Source organism: Loxodonta africana, chromosome 21, assembly GCF_030014295.1.
Source record: "Loxodonta africana isolate mLoxAfr1 chromosome 21, mLoxAfr1.hap2, whole genome shotgun sequence".
In the NCBI taxonomy this organism is placed as follows: domain Eukaryota; kingdom Metazoa; phylum Chordata; class Mammalia; order Proboscidea; family Elephantidae; genus Loxodonta; species Loxodonta africana.
In genome coordinates, this window is record NC_087362.1 from 48,841,872 (window position 1) to 48,858,174 (window position 16,303).

General features: G+C 40.1%; 1 protein-coding gene across 2 annotated transcripts in view; it reads right to left on the minus strand.

Annotated features, from left to right (window-relative positions):
* The window catches only part of TANGO6 (transport and golgi organization 6 homolog), a 218,971-nt gene that overhangs the window by 167,711 nt on the left and 34,957 nt on the right, over positions 1-16,303 (minus strand). For both annotated transcript variants that reach the window (XM_023556605.2, XM_003417141.4), the window contains exons 8-10: positions 6,402-6,514; positions 4,743-4,919; positions 805-937 (exon numbers count right to left, since the gene is read on the minus strand). In XM_023556605.2, the coding sequence (XP_023412373.1) occupies positions 805-937; positions 4,743-4,919; positions 6,402-6,514 (423 nt within the window). The remainder of the gene's footprint in view (positions 1-804; positions 938-4,742; positions 4,920-6,401; positions 6,515-16,303) is intronic.

Below are 16,303 nucleotides of genomic sequence, written 5' to 3' on the forward strand. Positions count from 1 at the left end.
GTTTAGAGCAAAGCCCTTTGATTTTTTGTTTGCTTTTAAACAATTATTTTTTAAAAGTATACAATTAAGAGCACATCTCCTTGGAGTGTTGTTTAGAATAAGTGACTGGGCATGGGGATGGATGTGAATACGGGAGGTCAGAAAGCACCCAAAAAGTGTATAGCCCTCCTTGCATTCTCCCACCCCCACACCAACCTTAGAGGAAAAGGCAGAGCTGGGGGACAGGGAATCAGAGATCACCTGGGTTCAGATATAACAGAGTGCAAATAAGGAGTAACATTATGGGGTACAAGTTACTATCAGAGACTAGGGCAAAAGGAAGCACAACCACTGGCACTTAAAAAACAAACCCGGAAAAGGTTTCAAGTGGCTACAAAATGAAATGAGAGAGGCAGAACTACTAAATCTCCTCTCCAAATACCTGACAACACAAGAGTCAGAAAGGATAAGGGATTACTCTATAGCTGTAAAACCCTCTATTAACTTCAAAAGAGTTCTTACTGTCAACACAGAGCAAAGATTAACCCTTTCATAGACCACAGTTCTGCTCTGTTCATGTCTAAAATTTCATGGCAGATTACCTTGGAAGCAGTTAGATCATATGTGTACTACAAAAGATAAGTTTCTTCTTTTACCACTTGCCTCAAAGCTACTACTAAATAAATTACCCTATGTCCTCTGATAACGCTCCCTAAATTGGAACCTAAATTTTAGGTCCTAAAATTATGAATGCCTTAAAAATTCAGAGATTCTTCTGGAACTACCTAGGAATAAAGCTGACCATGGGCTTTATGTTGTTCTTACCTTCAGGCAGAAGATGAAGAAGTCTCCTGCCAAACCACATTCCTGGCATAGGGACAGCAAGTCCCCAAGATGCTCTACCTGGCACTGCTCTGAAGACATCTTCTGGTACAGGGCTTCATCTTCATCTTCCTTACTGCAAGGCAGGGTAAGATTTATATTGGCAGTGTCACCCAGAGATTTAAAAAAAAAAAATGATAATTTTCTGAACTAGCATGTTATTTCCGTACAGTAAATCATTAGGAAGACCTCAAAATTTTAAAAATTATTTTCCTATTTCTCCATGTTGAAAAAAGTGTTTATTCTCAGAATCTTGGCTATAGTGCCCTGTGGCTCAGATAGGGAAAAATTCATGAAGGAAGTGGTTTTTAAGATAAATGTTAAAGAATTACTATTATTTTGGCAAATTGCAAAGCAAGAAAAATTAAAGTGTAAGTTGTGTACAGATAATCTAGTTCCTTAGGAAGAATAGAGAAAGAGAAGGCTGCAAAGCAAGGACATCCTTGGATGTCACTCAAAGGAACTTGGGTTTTTTTCTGATGAGCCACTGAAGGGTTATGGGCAGTGGAAAAAGATATGATCATCATAGGAGGAAATGAAGCCAATCTCAACTAACATGAAACCAATTAGTTGAGGCAAGAAAGTGCATAAAGGTTCAGAAAATGGAGTAGGCCAAATATAACTACTAAGTAATAAAATTTGGTTGAATTACTGAAAACTGCTATGATTTCTACAAAAAGTTCCAGAAACTTCTCATAAGGCACTAAGGCTTTTAGTTTTAATTCATCTGATAATCATAGAAACCAGAACTCAATATTATAACATTGTATCATGTAAACTAATACAAATGCACAGAAGACACTAAAAAACAAACACTAAAACGAACAGTGAATAGGAGAGTGGTTGGATTTTGCTTCCTTCTTTGCCTTTTTGTTTTTTTTACAAAGAACGTGTGACTTTTGCGATTAAAAAAATGAATTTTTTTCCAAATAAATAGAGAAAAAAATGACAGATGTTGCCTCATTAAAAAATTAAAGTTAATTTGTCAGATTATCTCATTGGACAATATGTCCCAATTTGCCAGTTCACTAAAAACACGGCCTTCGTAATCCTCTAATAGAACTAATAACCTATAAACTACGCTTTGGATTACTTCCTACATTATCCTAGAATCTTTCAGAGTCCTTCAAATTAGTCATGCTTCCTCCACCACAAATTGCCATTCTATTTTAGAAGAAAAGTGGAAATGGATAGACATCACTTCTAAGCTTCTGTGAAGCACTGTGATTGTTTACTTCAAAATGAAGTACTATATTCAAATACTCTTAAATAGACTTGACAATTATTTTAAGAAGCACTATTTTTTTATTCTTAAAATTTCAATAATAAAGGGTCAATTCCAAATACTTACATTTAGTTCCAGAAAAGTAAAGCTGTGGATCTAAAGAGCATGAAAGGAAACTGCTCTTGTAGGGTTCCTCTAAACAAACTTCTTACTGATAAACAGTCCGCCCCAGAGTGGTGGAGTGAAAAGTAAATGGTGGTACAAACCAATGTGCCTGACCCTTCCCTAAGGGACTAGAACGATCAGCAGAATCTTTAGAATAAATGATAAAATCACATACACACACATTTCTCTCTCTCTGGTACAGTGGCTGTCAACTTTTTAGGGACATGGTTGGCTTTATGTATCTACAGCGAGCTATGGACCTTATTTTTTGAAGAAAAAAAAAAACCTGTTTGCTCAAAGAAACAAAATTTTGTGAATAATTTCAAAGAGATTATAGACTTCTAGAAGTCCAGGCAAAGACCCCCGGTTACGGACCACAACTTCTGACAGTGAATAGAAATTAATTCAATCACTGACCATTCACTTTTTTTCCTGCCGAAAGGGAATGCTATTGTTTCAATAAGAACTGTTGACTTTGACATGTACCCACTTAGAGATGTACTAAAGACCTGTTAAGATAACAATCATTTCCAACTATTAATAAATGAAATACTGTAAAATTCCCTGTACCGTCACTAAATTGGTCACAGGTTAAAATTGTTCCAAAGAATTTTTAAACAGTCTTAAAAGATTATGAGCAGCCATCCACGATACATCTATTGGTCCCACCGCATCTGGAGCAAGGGAGAATGAAGAAAACCAGAGACACAGGGAAAGACTCGTCCAAAGGACTAATAGATCACAACTACCACAGCCTTCACCAGACTGAGTACAGCACAACTAGATGGTGCTTGGGTACTGCCACCAACTGCTCTGACAGGGATCACAATAGAGGGTCCTGGACAGAGCTAGAGAAAAATGTAGAACAAAATTTAAACTCACACACACAAAAAAAAGACCAGACTTACCGGTCTGACAGAGGCTGGAGAAACCTCAAGAGTATAGCCCCCGACACCCTTTTAACTCAGTACTGAAGTCACTCCTGAGGCTCACACTTCAGCCAAAGATTAGATAGGCCTATAAAACTAACAATCACACATGTAGTTCAACGATGAATACGAGACCTAATGGGAACACCAACCCAGGGGCAAGGATGAGACGGCAGGAGGGGACAGGAAAACTGGACAAATGGAAATAGACACCCAAACTGAAAAGGGGAGTGCTGACACATCATGGAGTTGTCAACCAAGGTCACCAAACAATATGTGTATTAATTGTTTAATGAGAAACTAATTTGCTCTGTAAACTTTCACCTAAAGCACAACTAAAAAAAAGGAAAAACCAAGGATTTTTTTTAAATAAACATGTCAAAAAAATTTAAACTCTTTCAGTTCAGGGATATAGCTGTAAGCACAAACTTACTAATGCTCGACAACTCCCAACAAATTAGTAACTTCAGTTTATATTGATAATTCTGTTAGCAATCTATGTGTTTTTCTATTTTTCTCAAATTCTTCGTATTAAAATGGTATTTTAAAACTTTATCAAGTTAACCATGAATGTAAAAGTAAATTTAAATGCCTCAAGAAACAGCAACACTTCGAATGTAATAACGTATCCAAATAGACCAGCTGCCACTCGTTAAATACTCCATGGACCCTGATCAAAAGGAACTTAAATTCTGAGGTAATAACATCCTCTATATATCACCTAGAGAATAGAAATAAATTAAAATATATACACACAAGACTTCAGAGTCATAAATTCATACATCCGGCTAAAATTTATTATGCATCTTATATGTACCAAGTATATTAAGTTAGGCACTGAAGATTTAAAAATGGGCAATACTCAATTCTTTCAGCTAATCAGTCCCTAGAAGAAACAAACCTTCATCATAAAATTACTGCCAAAGATAGGTATTGGACAATTTCCTTTAGGAATAAATCTGACTCTGAACGCATATACTATTTTTAGAGACAGTAAAAGAATTGAATTATTCTGGTTTTGAGGGTCGACATGTATTTATTTGACTTTACTCTGACTTCTGGCAAAGACTTGGTAAAATAAGTGAGCTTGTTGTGATGTGGTGCTGTGAGGCCCTGGTAAACTGCACATATTATTAGTTTGTTGTAGAAACCCTAGTGGCATAATGGTTAAGCATTATGGCTGTTAAACAAAAGGCCGGAAGTTCAAATCCACCAGGTGCTCCTTGATAACTCTATGGGGCAGTTCTACTCTGTCCTATAGGGTTGCTGTGAGTCGGAATCGACTTGATGGCAACAGGTTTATTAGCTTGTTGTGGTTGCTATTAGGTGCTGTCAAGTTGATTTTTGACTCACAGCGACTCCATGTGCTAGCACCTAGGGAAAAAACCTGGAAGATTACTTAAGGCTCAGGTTGCATTCAGAGATTATAAACAGGAATTATCTCAGCGACTTGAAAGCGTTTCTGGTTTACTTTCTATCAGCACCCCTTAGTGGTGAGTCACAGAATGGCCTTTTGGGTAGAATTAAATCTGAAGTGAGTAGTAAAGCATGGATGGACTCACCTAATGGCTTCTTGGATGGTAATCATAATGCCACCTTGAGTGGCAGCTCTAAACTGACACAGAGAATGGAGAGAAGGCACAGATTTGTCCAACCCTGCAAATCCTTTCAGGCTGGCAATTGCCTTCTTCCTTTCCAGCTTCCCCAGAATCCATAATAAGATCTCTTGGCAAAGTGACCTGGCAGAAAAAGCAGTTATGAATGAGCCTTTCATCTTACATCTAACAAGCTAACATAAAAAAGGAAAAAAAGCCTGTCAACTCCATTGCATTCTAAATGCTGGCACAATCACCTAGTCAGACTGACATGTAGGAGTGGAAGGTATAGTTCATGTGAATGTAATAATGCAAATATCCTGAAATTTCATGACCGACTGACTAATTCTTGGCTCTAGAGGTAGCCCTGATATGCCACATGAGCTCCACATGATTTGTAATTTTACTTTATGTTTATTTTTTGGTAATCTCAACACTGAAGAGTATACTAATGCCTTTCAATCAAGCACTGTGATCCAAAGCTTATACTGATAAAGCCATCTGTTATCATTTGGACCAATAACAGGCGACCAGAAAACAGTATATCAACAAAATATTGCTGTCTCCTTATCCTCTTTTATCTGTGCCAGTCAATTAAGAGAGGAATAGAATAAGCATTTGTTTTTTCTCAGTGTCTGATGAGGACAGGATGGTGCTATGGAGACTTTGGTTTCAAAACTAAAACTAGAGTTACTACATGGACAGTTTTCTGAAGTCAAATGCACATATTTATAGCATTCATCTCCCACTGCATTATCTCCTTTCACTGCCCTTGTTGCTGTGCTAACCAAAAGTTCGAGAGACAAAGACAATATGTAAGCTTTGAATAATATGCAAAACCAGGTATTTTCTTTCACCACAATGATGACAGCTACCATTTATTGAACTTCCTATTTGCCAGAGACTGTGTTAATAAGCATTTACCATGCATTATTTCATAAGTAACACATAGTTAGTCTTCAAAATAACCCTAAGAAGAAGGCAAATTATCACTGTATCTCAGATTACATGTGAGGGTTGCCAAACACCAAAAAAATTAAAATTCTATTGGACTTTAGAAGGGATATCAACTTTTATCAAAAGGGAGAAATAACATAAATGACTGAGAATACAGAGCTAATACAAAATGAGTCCTACTTAAATTTCAATACAAAAGATTATTTTCTAGATGACTAAGAAATCCTTTCTTTCTAAATATTCTGCATCACTAATGCCAAATCCATGTCTAAATTAGAGTGTGCAACATTCAGACCCAGATTTCCAAAACTGGTTTTCTAACTCCGCATAGGTATTATGATCCATTACCTATTTCCTTCTTCCTAGACATGTAATTCCAGTATTTCTCACTGATCAAACAGTGGCATGCTTATACATGTAAACGGAGATTTTTATCTCTGGTGTCTACAACAAAGGCTGAGGCAAGGCATTCTGAAAACTACATCCAATTCCCTTGTATTCTATAAAATTCCTTTTCTTTTCTAGATAAGCAAAAAAAAAAAAAAAAAAGGATCCCCAAATGTAACAATGGCAAAATGGTTTAAGTCCTACATTCTAAATAAGAATAAATACAATGTACAAATAAGACGTCACTAGTTATAAATAAATATTGTTCTCTTGGTCCTTTACCTTATGTGAGACACACTCTGCCTGGTAAAACAGTAGAGAGAGAAGAGCACTCCCAGGACTGGAAGCAGGGAATCCACCAAAACAGTCGGAGGTTCATCCCTGACCACGCACACCTAGGGAAAAGGAAATGGTGAGAACTGGAAGCAGGGAATCCACCAAACCAGTCAGAGGTTCATCCCCGACCACGCACACCTCGGGAAAAGGAAATGGTGAGAACTGGAAGCAGGGAATCCACCAAACCAGTCAGAGGTTCATCCCCGGCCACGCACACCTCGGGAAAAGGAAATGGTGAGAACTGGAAGCAGGGAATCCACCAAACCAGTCAGAGGTTCATCCCCGACCACACACACCTCGGGGAAAGGAAATGGTGAGAACTGGAAGCAGAGAATCCACCAAAACAGTCGGAGGTTCATCCCCGACCACGCACACCTCGGGAAAAGGAAATGGTGAGAACTGGAAGCAGGGAATCCACCAAAACAGTCGGAGGTTCGTCCCCGACCACACACACCTCGGGAAAAGGAAATGGTGAGAACTGGAAGCAGGGAATCCACCAAAACAGTCGGAGGTTCGTCCCCGACCACACACACCTCGGGAAAAGGAAATGGTGAGAACTGGAAGCAGGGAATCCACCAAAACAGTCGGAGGTTCGTCCCCGACCACGCACACCTCGGGAAAAGGAAATGGTGAGAACTGGAAGCAGGGAATCCACCAAAACAGTCGGAGGTTCATCCCCGACCACGCACACCTCGGGAAAAGGAAATGGTGAGAACTGGAAGCAGGGAATCCACCAAAACAGTCGGAGGTTCATCCCCGACCACGCACACCTCGGGAAAAGGAAATGGTGAGAACTGGAAGCAGGGAATCCACCAAAACAGTCGGAGGTTCATCCCCGACCACGCACACCTCGGGAAAAGGAAATGGTGAGAACTGGAAGCAGGGAATCCACCAAAACAGTCGGAGGTTCATCCCCGACCACGCACACCTCGGGAAAAGGAAATGGTGAGAACTGGAAGCAGGGAATCCACCAAAACAGTCGGAGGTTCATCCCCGACCACACACACCTCGGGAAAAGGAAATGGTGAGAACTGGAAGCAGGGAATCCACCAAAACAGTCGGAGGTTCATCCCTGACCACGCACACCTTGGGAAAAGGAAATGGTGAGAACTGGAAGCAGGGAATCCACCAAAACAGTCGGAGGTTCATCCCCGACCACGCACACCTCGGGAAAAGGAAATGGTGAGAACTGGAAGCAGGGAATCCACCAAAACAGTCGGAGGTTCATCCCCGACCACGCACACCTCGGGAAAAGGAAATGGTGAGAACTGGAAGCAGGGAATCCACCAAAACAGTCGGAGGTTCATCCCTGACCACGCACACCTCGGGAAAAGGAAATGGTGAGAAGTGCCGTGGCTGCAAGGCCAAGGGACAGGAATCAAACACCACATACTTGGCAACACTGAGAGTCTTATCTTAAACAACACTCTGGTCCTAACACGAACAATTTCAGCTCTAAGGCTTTGCTCAGGTATGGCAATGAAACCATCTGAGATTGGCAGACAGGCTGAATCAAAGGGATAATGAAGTGAAGCAGCACCCTGTCATGTGTGCTGCCTGAAGGCCTGATGGATTAAACAGGTAAATACTTCATTTTCTGGCCTCTTCCTTTCCTACTTTTGACTTCCTCTGAGTCACCTCATCTGCCAAATTGTTCATATATACAATAACTGTCCTACTGCTGAAGGCCCTTCTACTAGGAACAAACCGTTACAAGTGAATAAAAAAAAAAAAAAAAAAATTAAAACTGGATTTGAAAAAAACAAAAACACAGCTTGCTCTAGATTTGTCAGTCTTAAGATATAACCGCCACCTGGGCATGTCCTCTTCTCTTCAATTCAATAAATGTTCACAGAAATTATACTGTGCAGCTAGATCTGCATGGACTTTACAAGGTTATGTGTGTGAGGATGCTTATTTTTATTAACAATAGTTACATTAGATATTTTAGTTGTACCTTTCAAAAGGCTAGCACAAATGCATTCAATTCAATAAAGTTTTATTGAACATACACTGGTTCAAAGCACTGTCCTAAGCACTGTACTGAATAAAAAAATGAGAAAGGCCACATGAACCAGAGACTACATCATCCTGAGACCAGAAGAACTAGATGGTGCCCGGCTACAACCAATGACTGCCCTGACAGGGAACACAACAGAGAACCCCTGAGGGAGCAGGAGAGCAGTGGGATGCAGACCCCAAATTCTCATAAGACCAGACTCAGTGGTCTGACTGAGACTAGAAGGACCCCAGTGGTCATGGCCCCCAGACCTTCTGTTGGCCCAGGACAGGAACCATTCCCGAAGCCAACTCTTCAGACACGGATTGGACTGGACAATGGGTTGGAGAGGGATGCTGGTGAGGAGTGAGCTTCTTGGATCAGGTGGACACTTGAGACTATGTTGGCATCTCCTGCCTGGAGGGGAGATGAGAGGGTGGAGGGGGTTAGAAGCTGGCAAAATGGACACGAAAACAGAAAGTGGAGGGAGAGAGCGGGCTAAGGGGGAGAGTAATTGGGAGTGTGTAGCAAGGTGTATATGGGTTTTTGTGTGAGAGACTGGCTTGATTTGTAAACTTTCACTTAAAGCACAATAAAAATTATTAAAAAAAAAAAATGAGTAAGTCTCTATCCCTTAGATTACTTGTGATCAAACAGGGAGAGTAAAATACGTAAGCCAATTTCAAAAGTTATAATCCAAGGTGGGTAATTTAAAATGGCAACAAATACATGAAACCCTGGTGGCATAGTGGTTAAGAGCTATGTCTGCTAACTAAAAAGTTGGTAGTTTGACTCTACCAGGTGCTCCTTAGAAACTCTATGGGGCAGTTCTACTCTGCCCTATAGGGTTGCTATGACTTGGAATTTACTCGATGGCAAGGAGCTTAAGAAATACAAAATGTTATTCAAAATGCCAAACACAATAGGATTTCAAAATGTAATTGTGTTACAATAAGTCAATTAAAACCTGATAGCATGGACAGTAACAACGACGATAAAAAGAATTTCAAGAAGTGGAACTAAAAATGGTATGTGTTCCAGGAACTATGGTAGGTCTTTTATCTTCCGGGTACTATGTTAGATTTTTTAAAATGTTAGCTCATTAAAACCATAACAATCTTGCAAAATAGGTGTTAGCAGCCCTACACTAGAGATGAACCCACTGCCATTGAGTCGAGTCAATTCTGACTCATACTGACTCAAAAGATCACAGTAGGACTGCCCCATAGGTTTCCCAAGGCTGTAATCTTTCTCCAGTGGGGCACAGAGCTGGCTGGTAGGTTCGAACTTGATCCAAGTCATAATGTTTTCAATTGCATCATATGCACGCGAAAGCTAGGCAATGAATAAGGAAGACCGAAGAAAAATTGATGCCTTTAAATTATGGTGTTGGTGAAGAATACTGAATATACCACAGACTGCCAGAAGAATGAACAAATCTGTCTTGGGAGAAGTACAGCCAGAATGCTCCTTAGAAGCGAGAATAGCGAGACTTTGTCTCACTTACTTTGGACATGTTATCAGGAGGGACCAGTCCCTGAAGAAAGGCATCAAACTTGGTAAAGTAGAGGGTCAGCAAAAAAGAGGAAGACCCTCAGTGAGATGGACTGACACAGTGGTTGCAATAATGGGCTCAAACACTGCCACGATTGTGAGGATGGTGTAGGACCAGGGAATGTTTCATTCTTTTGTAGAGAGAGTCACCATGAGTCGGAACCGACTCCACAGCACCTAAGAACATTTACAAATGAGAAAAGGGAAGTTAAAGGAGGCCCTTATTTATAGAAAGATTAATGAGGTAGGAATCAATTCTGTTTAAAGATCTTCTGTTAAAATCGAAGATCACTGAGGCACTTGTACAAGCTGAAAAAAATCTCTGTGCTTTTCCAGAGAGCCCTATTCCTTTACATCAACCCTAATTTTTCATATTGTTTAAGCTTCCCAACTCCTCTCCTGCGCCTGGTAACCAAGGAGCCAGCTCCCTGTGCATGATCTAATCACCATAAGCCCAGCTAAATGAAGTGCATTGTATGGCAGTGTTCAGAAATAATATGCAGGCCTAATTATGATATCACCAATTACAGGAGGTAAAAGAAGGAGATTGTCCAGATAACATAAGGGCCTATTGTCTGGTTTTGGATCCTGTGTTCCCATAAGTAATCCCTGTGCAGTCATCCTTCCTTACCAGCATCTTTTATTTAAAAAAAAAAATTACGGGTGGAGTTAAATTGCCATTATTTACTAACTCAACAGAGCCAAAGCACCTCAAAGTTTAGCACAAACTCAACTGAGCATATTTCTCAGGAGTCTATGTTGTTGTTGATATAGTCCTCCAATTTTTATTGTTCTTTTTTATACTTTTCTGTATTTTCTTATAATACTTACAGTACTACTTTCATATTTAGAAAAAACTGTATCACTATTTATACATGTATATTATTTATTTAGATATAAATATATTTATAAACTCATTCAGCAAATGAAAGGTTCAGTAAATGTTTACTGAGTGACAATTATGTGCTAGGCACTCTCATGGTACTCTGGATAAGTTTGTGATGAACAAAGTATCTGCTAAGAAAGAGCTTATATTCCAGGGGAGGACACAGACAATAAATTAATAAAAAGTATCAGGTAGTGACAAGTGCTATGAAGAAAAATAAAGCAGGTTAAAGCAATAGATAGTGAGGGGACATGCACGTGAAAAGAGAAAAAGAAGTATAACCCTAATCGATTCATCAACTTCTATCCACTAAATTCACAGAGGAAAACAGAAATGGGAATTTATTTTTAAAAAAGCAAAGATTTAGACATAAAATCTCCTTATGGTTCAATCTGATAAATTAATTCTCTCTCTGACATCTCAAAAAAGTTGAATGGCCTCTGCCTGATTCATACAAAATTGTAATTTCCCTTTCAATACTAAGTTCCTCCTTGTATTGAGCCCAAATCTACCTCTCCTTAAACTTCCCTGATGGAAGTACATTGATTTCTGAAAAACTTTGGACTGGTCTTCTACAATCATCAAACTCCAGTTTCTTTTATCTATGGTAAGGGTAGACTATATTTTGCAGATACAAAGAGAGGCAGTGGTACTTATTTTACCCAGCTCCAGCTGTACCTCTCCCATAAGCCTGCCATATATTTGACTGTTCATTCATTTATTCACTAAGTCAAATATTAAGTATCTAACCACTTGATTACATGATTTTCTCCTTCTCTAAATTCCAATAGCATTTTAGAGCTTATAGTATAAATCAGTCCATGAGTATATAGTTATCTCTCACCACCTCAACTAATTTTTAACTTCTTAGAAGGTAAAACTAAGGGTCCCTACCTCAGCACCTATCAGAGTAGATGATTAAGTTGGGTGTTATCCGAGTTTTTGGTGAACTGGCAGTTTAAACAGAGTAGTATCCAATTTAAAGGAACTCTTCCATTATTGCTTTTTCTTTTCTTTTTTATATTAGCAAAATACTTATTAATTGCTGATTGGACAGAGGTAACCATTTTAATAATATTGGGTATTGGGTATGGGGGCTTTAATGGATGTGGCCACAGCATTTAGGTTTCAGTGATCCACTGTGAGGTGTCAGTTATCCCTTCCAGATTGGAAACTAGGCAAAATTGAGCTTTTAAATGAAGGAATAGTGGCTGGGGGGGGGGGGGGGGCATGGTTTTTTAAGAAGCAAATAAGAAATACCATTTATTGCATATCTACTCAAGAATGAGCCCATTACTGTGGGGACCATGATCTTGGAGAAAATCTAGCTCAATTGGCATAACATAGTTTATAAAGAATATGTTCTACATTCTACTTTGATGGGTAGCATCTAGGCTCTTAAAAGCCATGCACGGCCATCTAGGATACTCCATTGGTCTTACCCCTTCGGGAGGAAGGAAGGATGAAGAAAACTAAAGATACAAGGACTAATGGACCACATTTACCACGGCCTCCACCACACTAAGTCCAGTACAACAAGATGGTGCCTGGCTACCACCACTGACTGCTCTGATAGGGATCACAATAAAGGGTCACCGACAGAGCTGGAGAAAAATGTAGAACAAAATTCTAACTCAGAAAGAAAGACCATCCTTGGAATATATCCTAGAGAAACAGGAGCCCTTACACGAACAGATATATGCACACTCATGTTCATTGCTGCACTGTTTACAATAGCAAAAAGATGGAAGCAACCAAGGTGCCCATCAACGGATGAATGGATAAATAAATTATGGTATATTCACACAATGGAACATTATGCATCGATAAAGAACAGTGAGGAATCTGTGAAACATTTCATAACATGGAGGAATCTGGAAGGCATTATGCTGAGTGAAATTAGTTGCAAAAGGACAAATATTGTATAAGGCCATTATAAGAACTCAAGAAATAGTTTGAACAGAGAAGAAAATATTCTTTGATGGTTACAAGAGTGGGGAGGTAGGGAGGGAGGGAGAGGGGTATTCACTAATTAGATAGCAGATAAGAACTATTTTAGTTGAAAGGAAAGACAACACACAGTACAGAAGAGGTCAGTACAACTGGACTAACCCAAAAGCAAAGAAGTTTCCTGAATAAACTCAATGCTTCGAAGGCCAGCGTAGCAGGGGTGGGGGTTTGGGGACCATGGTTTTGGGGGACATCTAAGTCAATTGGCATAACAAAATCTATTAAGAAAACATTCTGCATCCCACTTTGAAGAGTGGCGTCCGGGGTCTTAAACGCTAGCAAGTGGCCATCTAGGATGCATCAATTGGTCTCAACCCACCTGGAGCAAAGGAGAAAGAAGAACACCAAAGACACAAGGTAATTATGAGCCCAAGAGACAGAAAAGGCCACATAAACCAGAGACTACATCAGCCTGAGACCAAAAGAACTAGATGGTGCCTGGGTACAACCAATGACTGCCCTGACAGGGAACACAATAGAGAACCCCTGAGGGAGCAGGAGAGCAGTGGGATGCAGACCCCAAATTCTCGTAAAAAGACCAGACTTAATGGTCTGACTGAGACTAGACGGACCCCAGTGGTCATGGTCCCCAGACCTTCTGTTAGACCAAGACGGGAACCATTCCCAAAGCCAATTTTTCATACAGGGATGGGACTGGACTATGGAATAGAAAATTATACTGGTGAAGAATGTGCTTCTTGGATCAAGTAGAAATACGAGACTATGCAGGCATCTTCTGTCTGGAGGGGAGATGAGGGGGCAGAAGGGGGTCAGAAGCTGGTGGAATGGACACAAAAAGAGAGAGTGGAGGGAAGGAGTGTGCTGCCTTATTAGGGGGAGAGCAATTAGGAGCATATAGCAAGGTGTATATAAATTTTTGTAAGAGAGACTGACTTGATTTGTAAACTTTCACTTAAAGCACAATGAAAAAAAAAAAAAGACCAGACTTGCTGGCCTGACAGAGACTAGAGAAACCCTGAGAATAAGGCCCGGACACCCTTTCAGTTCAGCAAGGAGGTCACTCCTGAGGTTCACCCTTCAGCCAAAGATTGAACATGCCCATGCAACAAAACAAGACTAAAGGGGCACACCAGCCCTGGAGCTGGGACTGGATGGCAGGAGGGAACTGGAAAGCTGGTAATAGGGAATCCAGTGAGAAGGGAGACTGTTGACATGTCGTGGGGTTGTTAACCAATGTCACAGAACAATGTGTGTACTAACTACTTGATTAGAAACTAGTTTGTTCTGTAAACCTTCATCTAAAGTACAATAATAAAAAAAAAAAAAAAAAGGAGCCCATTATCCAGCTAAACATTTCACATGCAATCAGTCCTTACAACAGTCCTGCAAGGATTAGGCATTTTTATTCCTATCCTGCAAATGTAGAAAACTGAAATAAACTGTCAGTAAGCGGCAAGGCCAGAATGAACCCAGATATGTCTGACATAAAATCCATGCACAATCCATAGAGACAGAAAGGAAACTAGTAGTTGCCAGGGGCTAGAAGGAGAGATGAATGAAGGCTGATTGCTTACTGGGTATGGGGCTTCCATTTGGAGTGAAGAAAAAGTTCTGGAACTAGATAATGACGATGATTGTACAATATTGTGAATGTACTTAATGCATTTAAAATGGTTAGTTTTATGTTACATGTATTTTACCACACACACAAAATAAAACCATGTACCCCATGCCCTCCCAATACTCACCTCCCCTTGTGCATAATATTTTAATTGCTTCAATCCCTAACCCACATTAACTTTAGTCCAACTGTCCTGACCCTCAGAATCAGTAGATCCCAGCTTGTTAAGTTGTTAATAACCCTAGCCCTGCAACCTCTGCAAGGCAGGGCTGAAGTTCCTGGATGGCATCATGGACATCAGCTTCTGTAACACCACCCCTTCCTCCTACTGAGAGTTTTAAATAACCCGCTTCTACTGCATCTTTGGAGCCCTGGTGGCGCAGTGGTTAAAAGCTTGGCTGCTAACTAAAAGATCGGCAGTTTGAATCCACCAGTTGCAACTTGGAAACTCTACGGGGTAGTTCTACTCTGACCTACAGGGTTGCTATGAGTCGGAATCGACTCAATGGCAATGGGTTTGGGTGTTTCTTTTTGGTTTTCAGGAGCCCTGGTGGCACAGTGGTTAAATGCTTTGCTGCTAACTGGAAGGTCACTGGTTTGAATTCACCAGCTGCTCCAGTAATTGCTTTCATAAAGAAGCCATATGGGGCAGTTCTACTCTAACCTTTACGGTCACTGAGTGAGAATCAACTCCACAGCAACGGGTTTTTTTTTCGGGTTTTTATCAAGTCTTCTGGTAAGTCTCCAAGGCTACACCCTGGCCAACCCTTTCCAAAAACAGTCCCCTCCTTCCAATCTCTTACCTAGCACTGAATTCACATGCAGTTAACAGTTTGGTCTGCACCTGATGTCCAGCATGACCCTCTATTTACACTTCCAAAGTGGAATCTGGCCATTTTCCCTTTAGTGTGGACTCCCCAGATCATGGAGTTGTATCTGGAGTTTAGTGACCCATACAGGGACATGGGAGGGTAGACTGATTCAGCCAATGAATATGCCAGTAATGATAATGACAAAATGTCCTAGAAAGAAAATTTAAAAATGCTTTCATTGAAGGCATAGTATATACAGAGGAAACTGTTGTGGCAAGTTCCTTTCAGTCTTTTCTACACTATGCTGGTGACCAGCATCGACTAAGGAAACAATGAAGGCACAACAGGCAAACTGTTCCTGCCCCACTGAGGGGAGGGCCCTAGTGCCCTGGCTTCTTTGTCCTAACATCTGGGTGTTGTGGAATTTCCTTGGACTGTGCTTGCATGTAGTCTCTTTCTAATTGGGAGTCTTCCCTGCTCACCTTGTGAGATGACTTGTGAGAAACAACTGACAAAGTGGAATGGGAATTCGAGTTCTGAAACACAATCCTTCATGTTATTTCTACTTGTGGTAAAAAATATTACTAAGAAGCATATCATTTGATGTTGCCTTTTTAATTGTCTAACTCCTGGGTATGTTTCACGCAAAGTTGTTTATAAATACTTCTACTAACCAGTTGTGTGACTTCACACAAATCAATTGTATCTCTCTGAGCCTCAGTTTCCTTAAGTGTAAGAAAAGGAGGTTCGATTAATAAAGCTTTAAGGCCTCTTTTGCATCTAATCTATAATTCTCTGACTTGACTGCAAGTTTGCTCATTTTCTTTCATATCCTTCTGGTACCTCAGCTATTGAGAGGTAAGACTAGTTGAAAAAAAATCACTCCCCCTAAAAATTTTTTTGAAACAACTGAATCTTCAACTTGGCCAAGATGTAACAAATTTCTAATCCTTCTTCACATGTTTTCTGTTTCTTCTAACTGAAGGAAATATTTTAAAGGTGAAA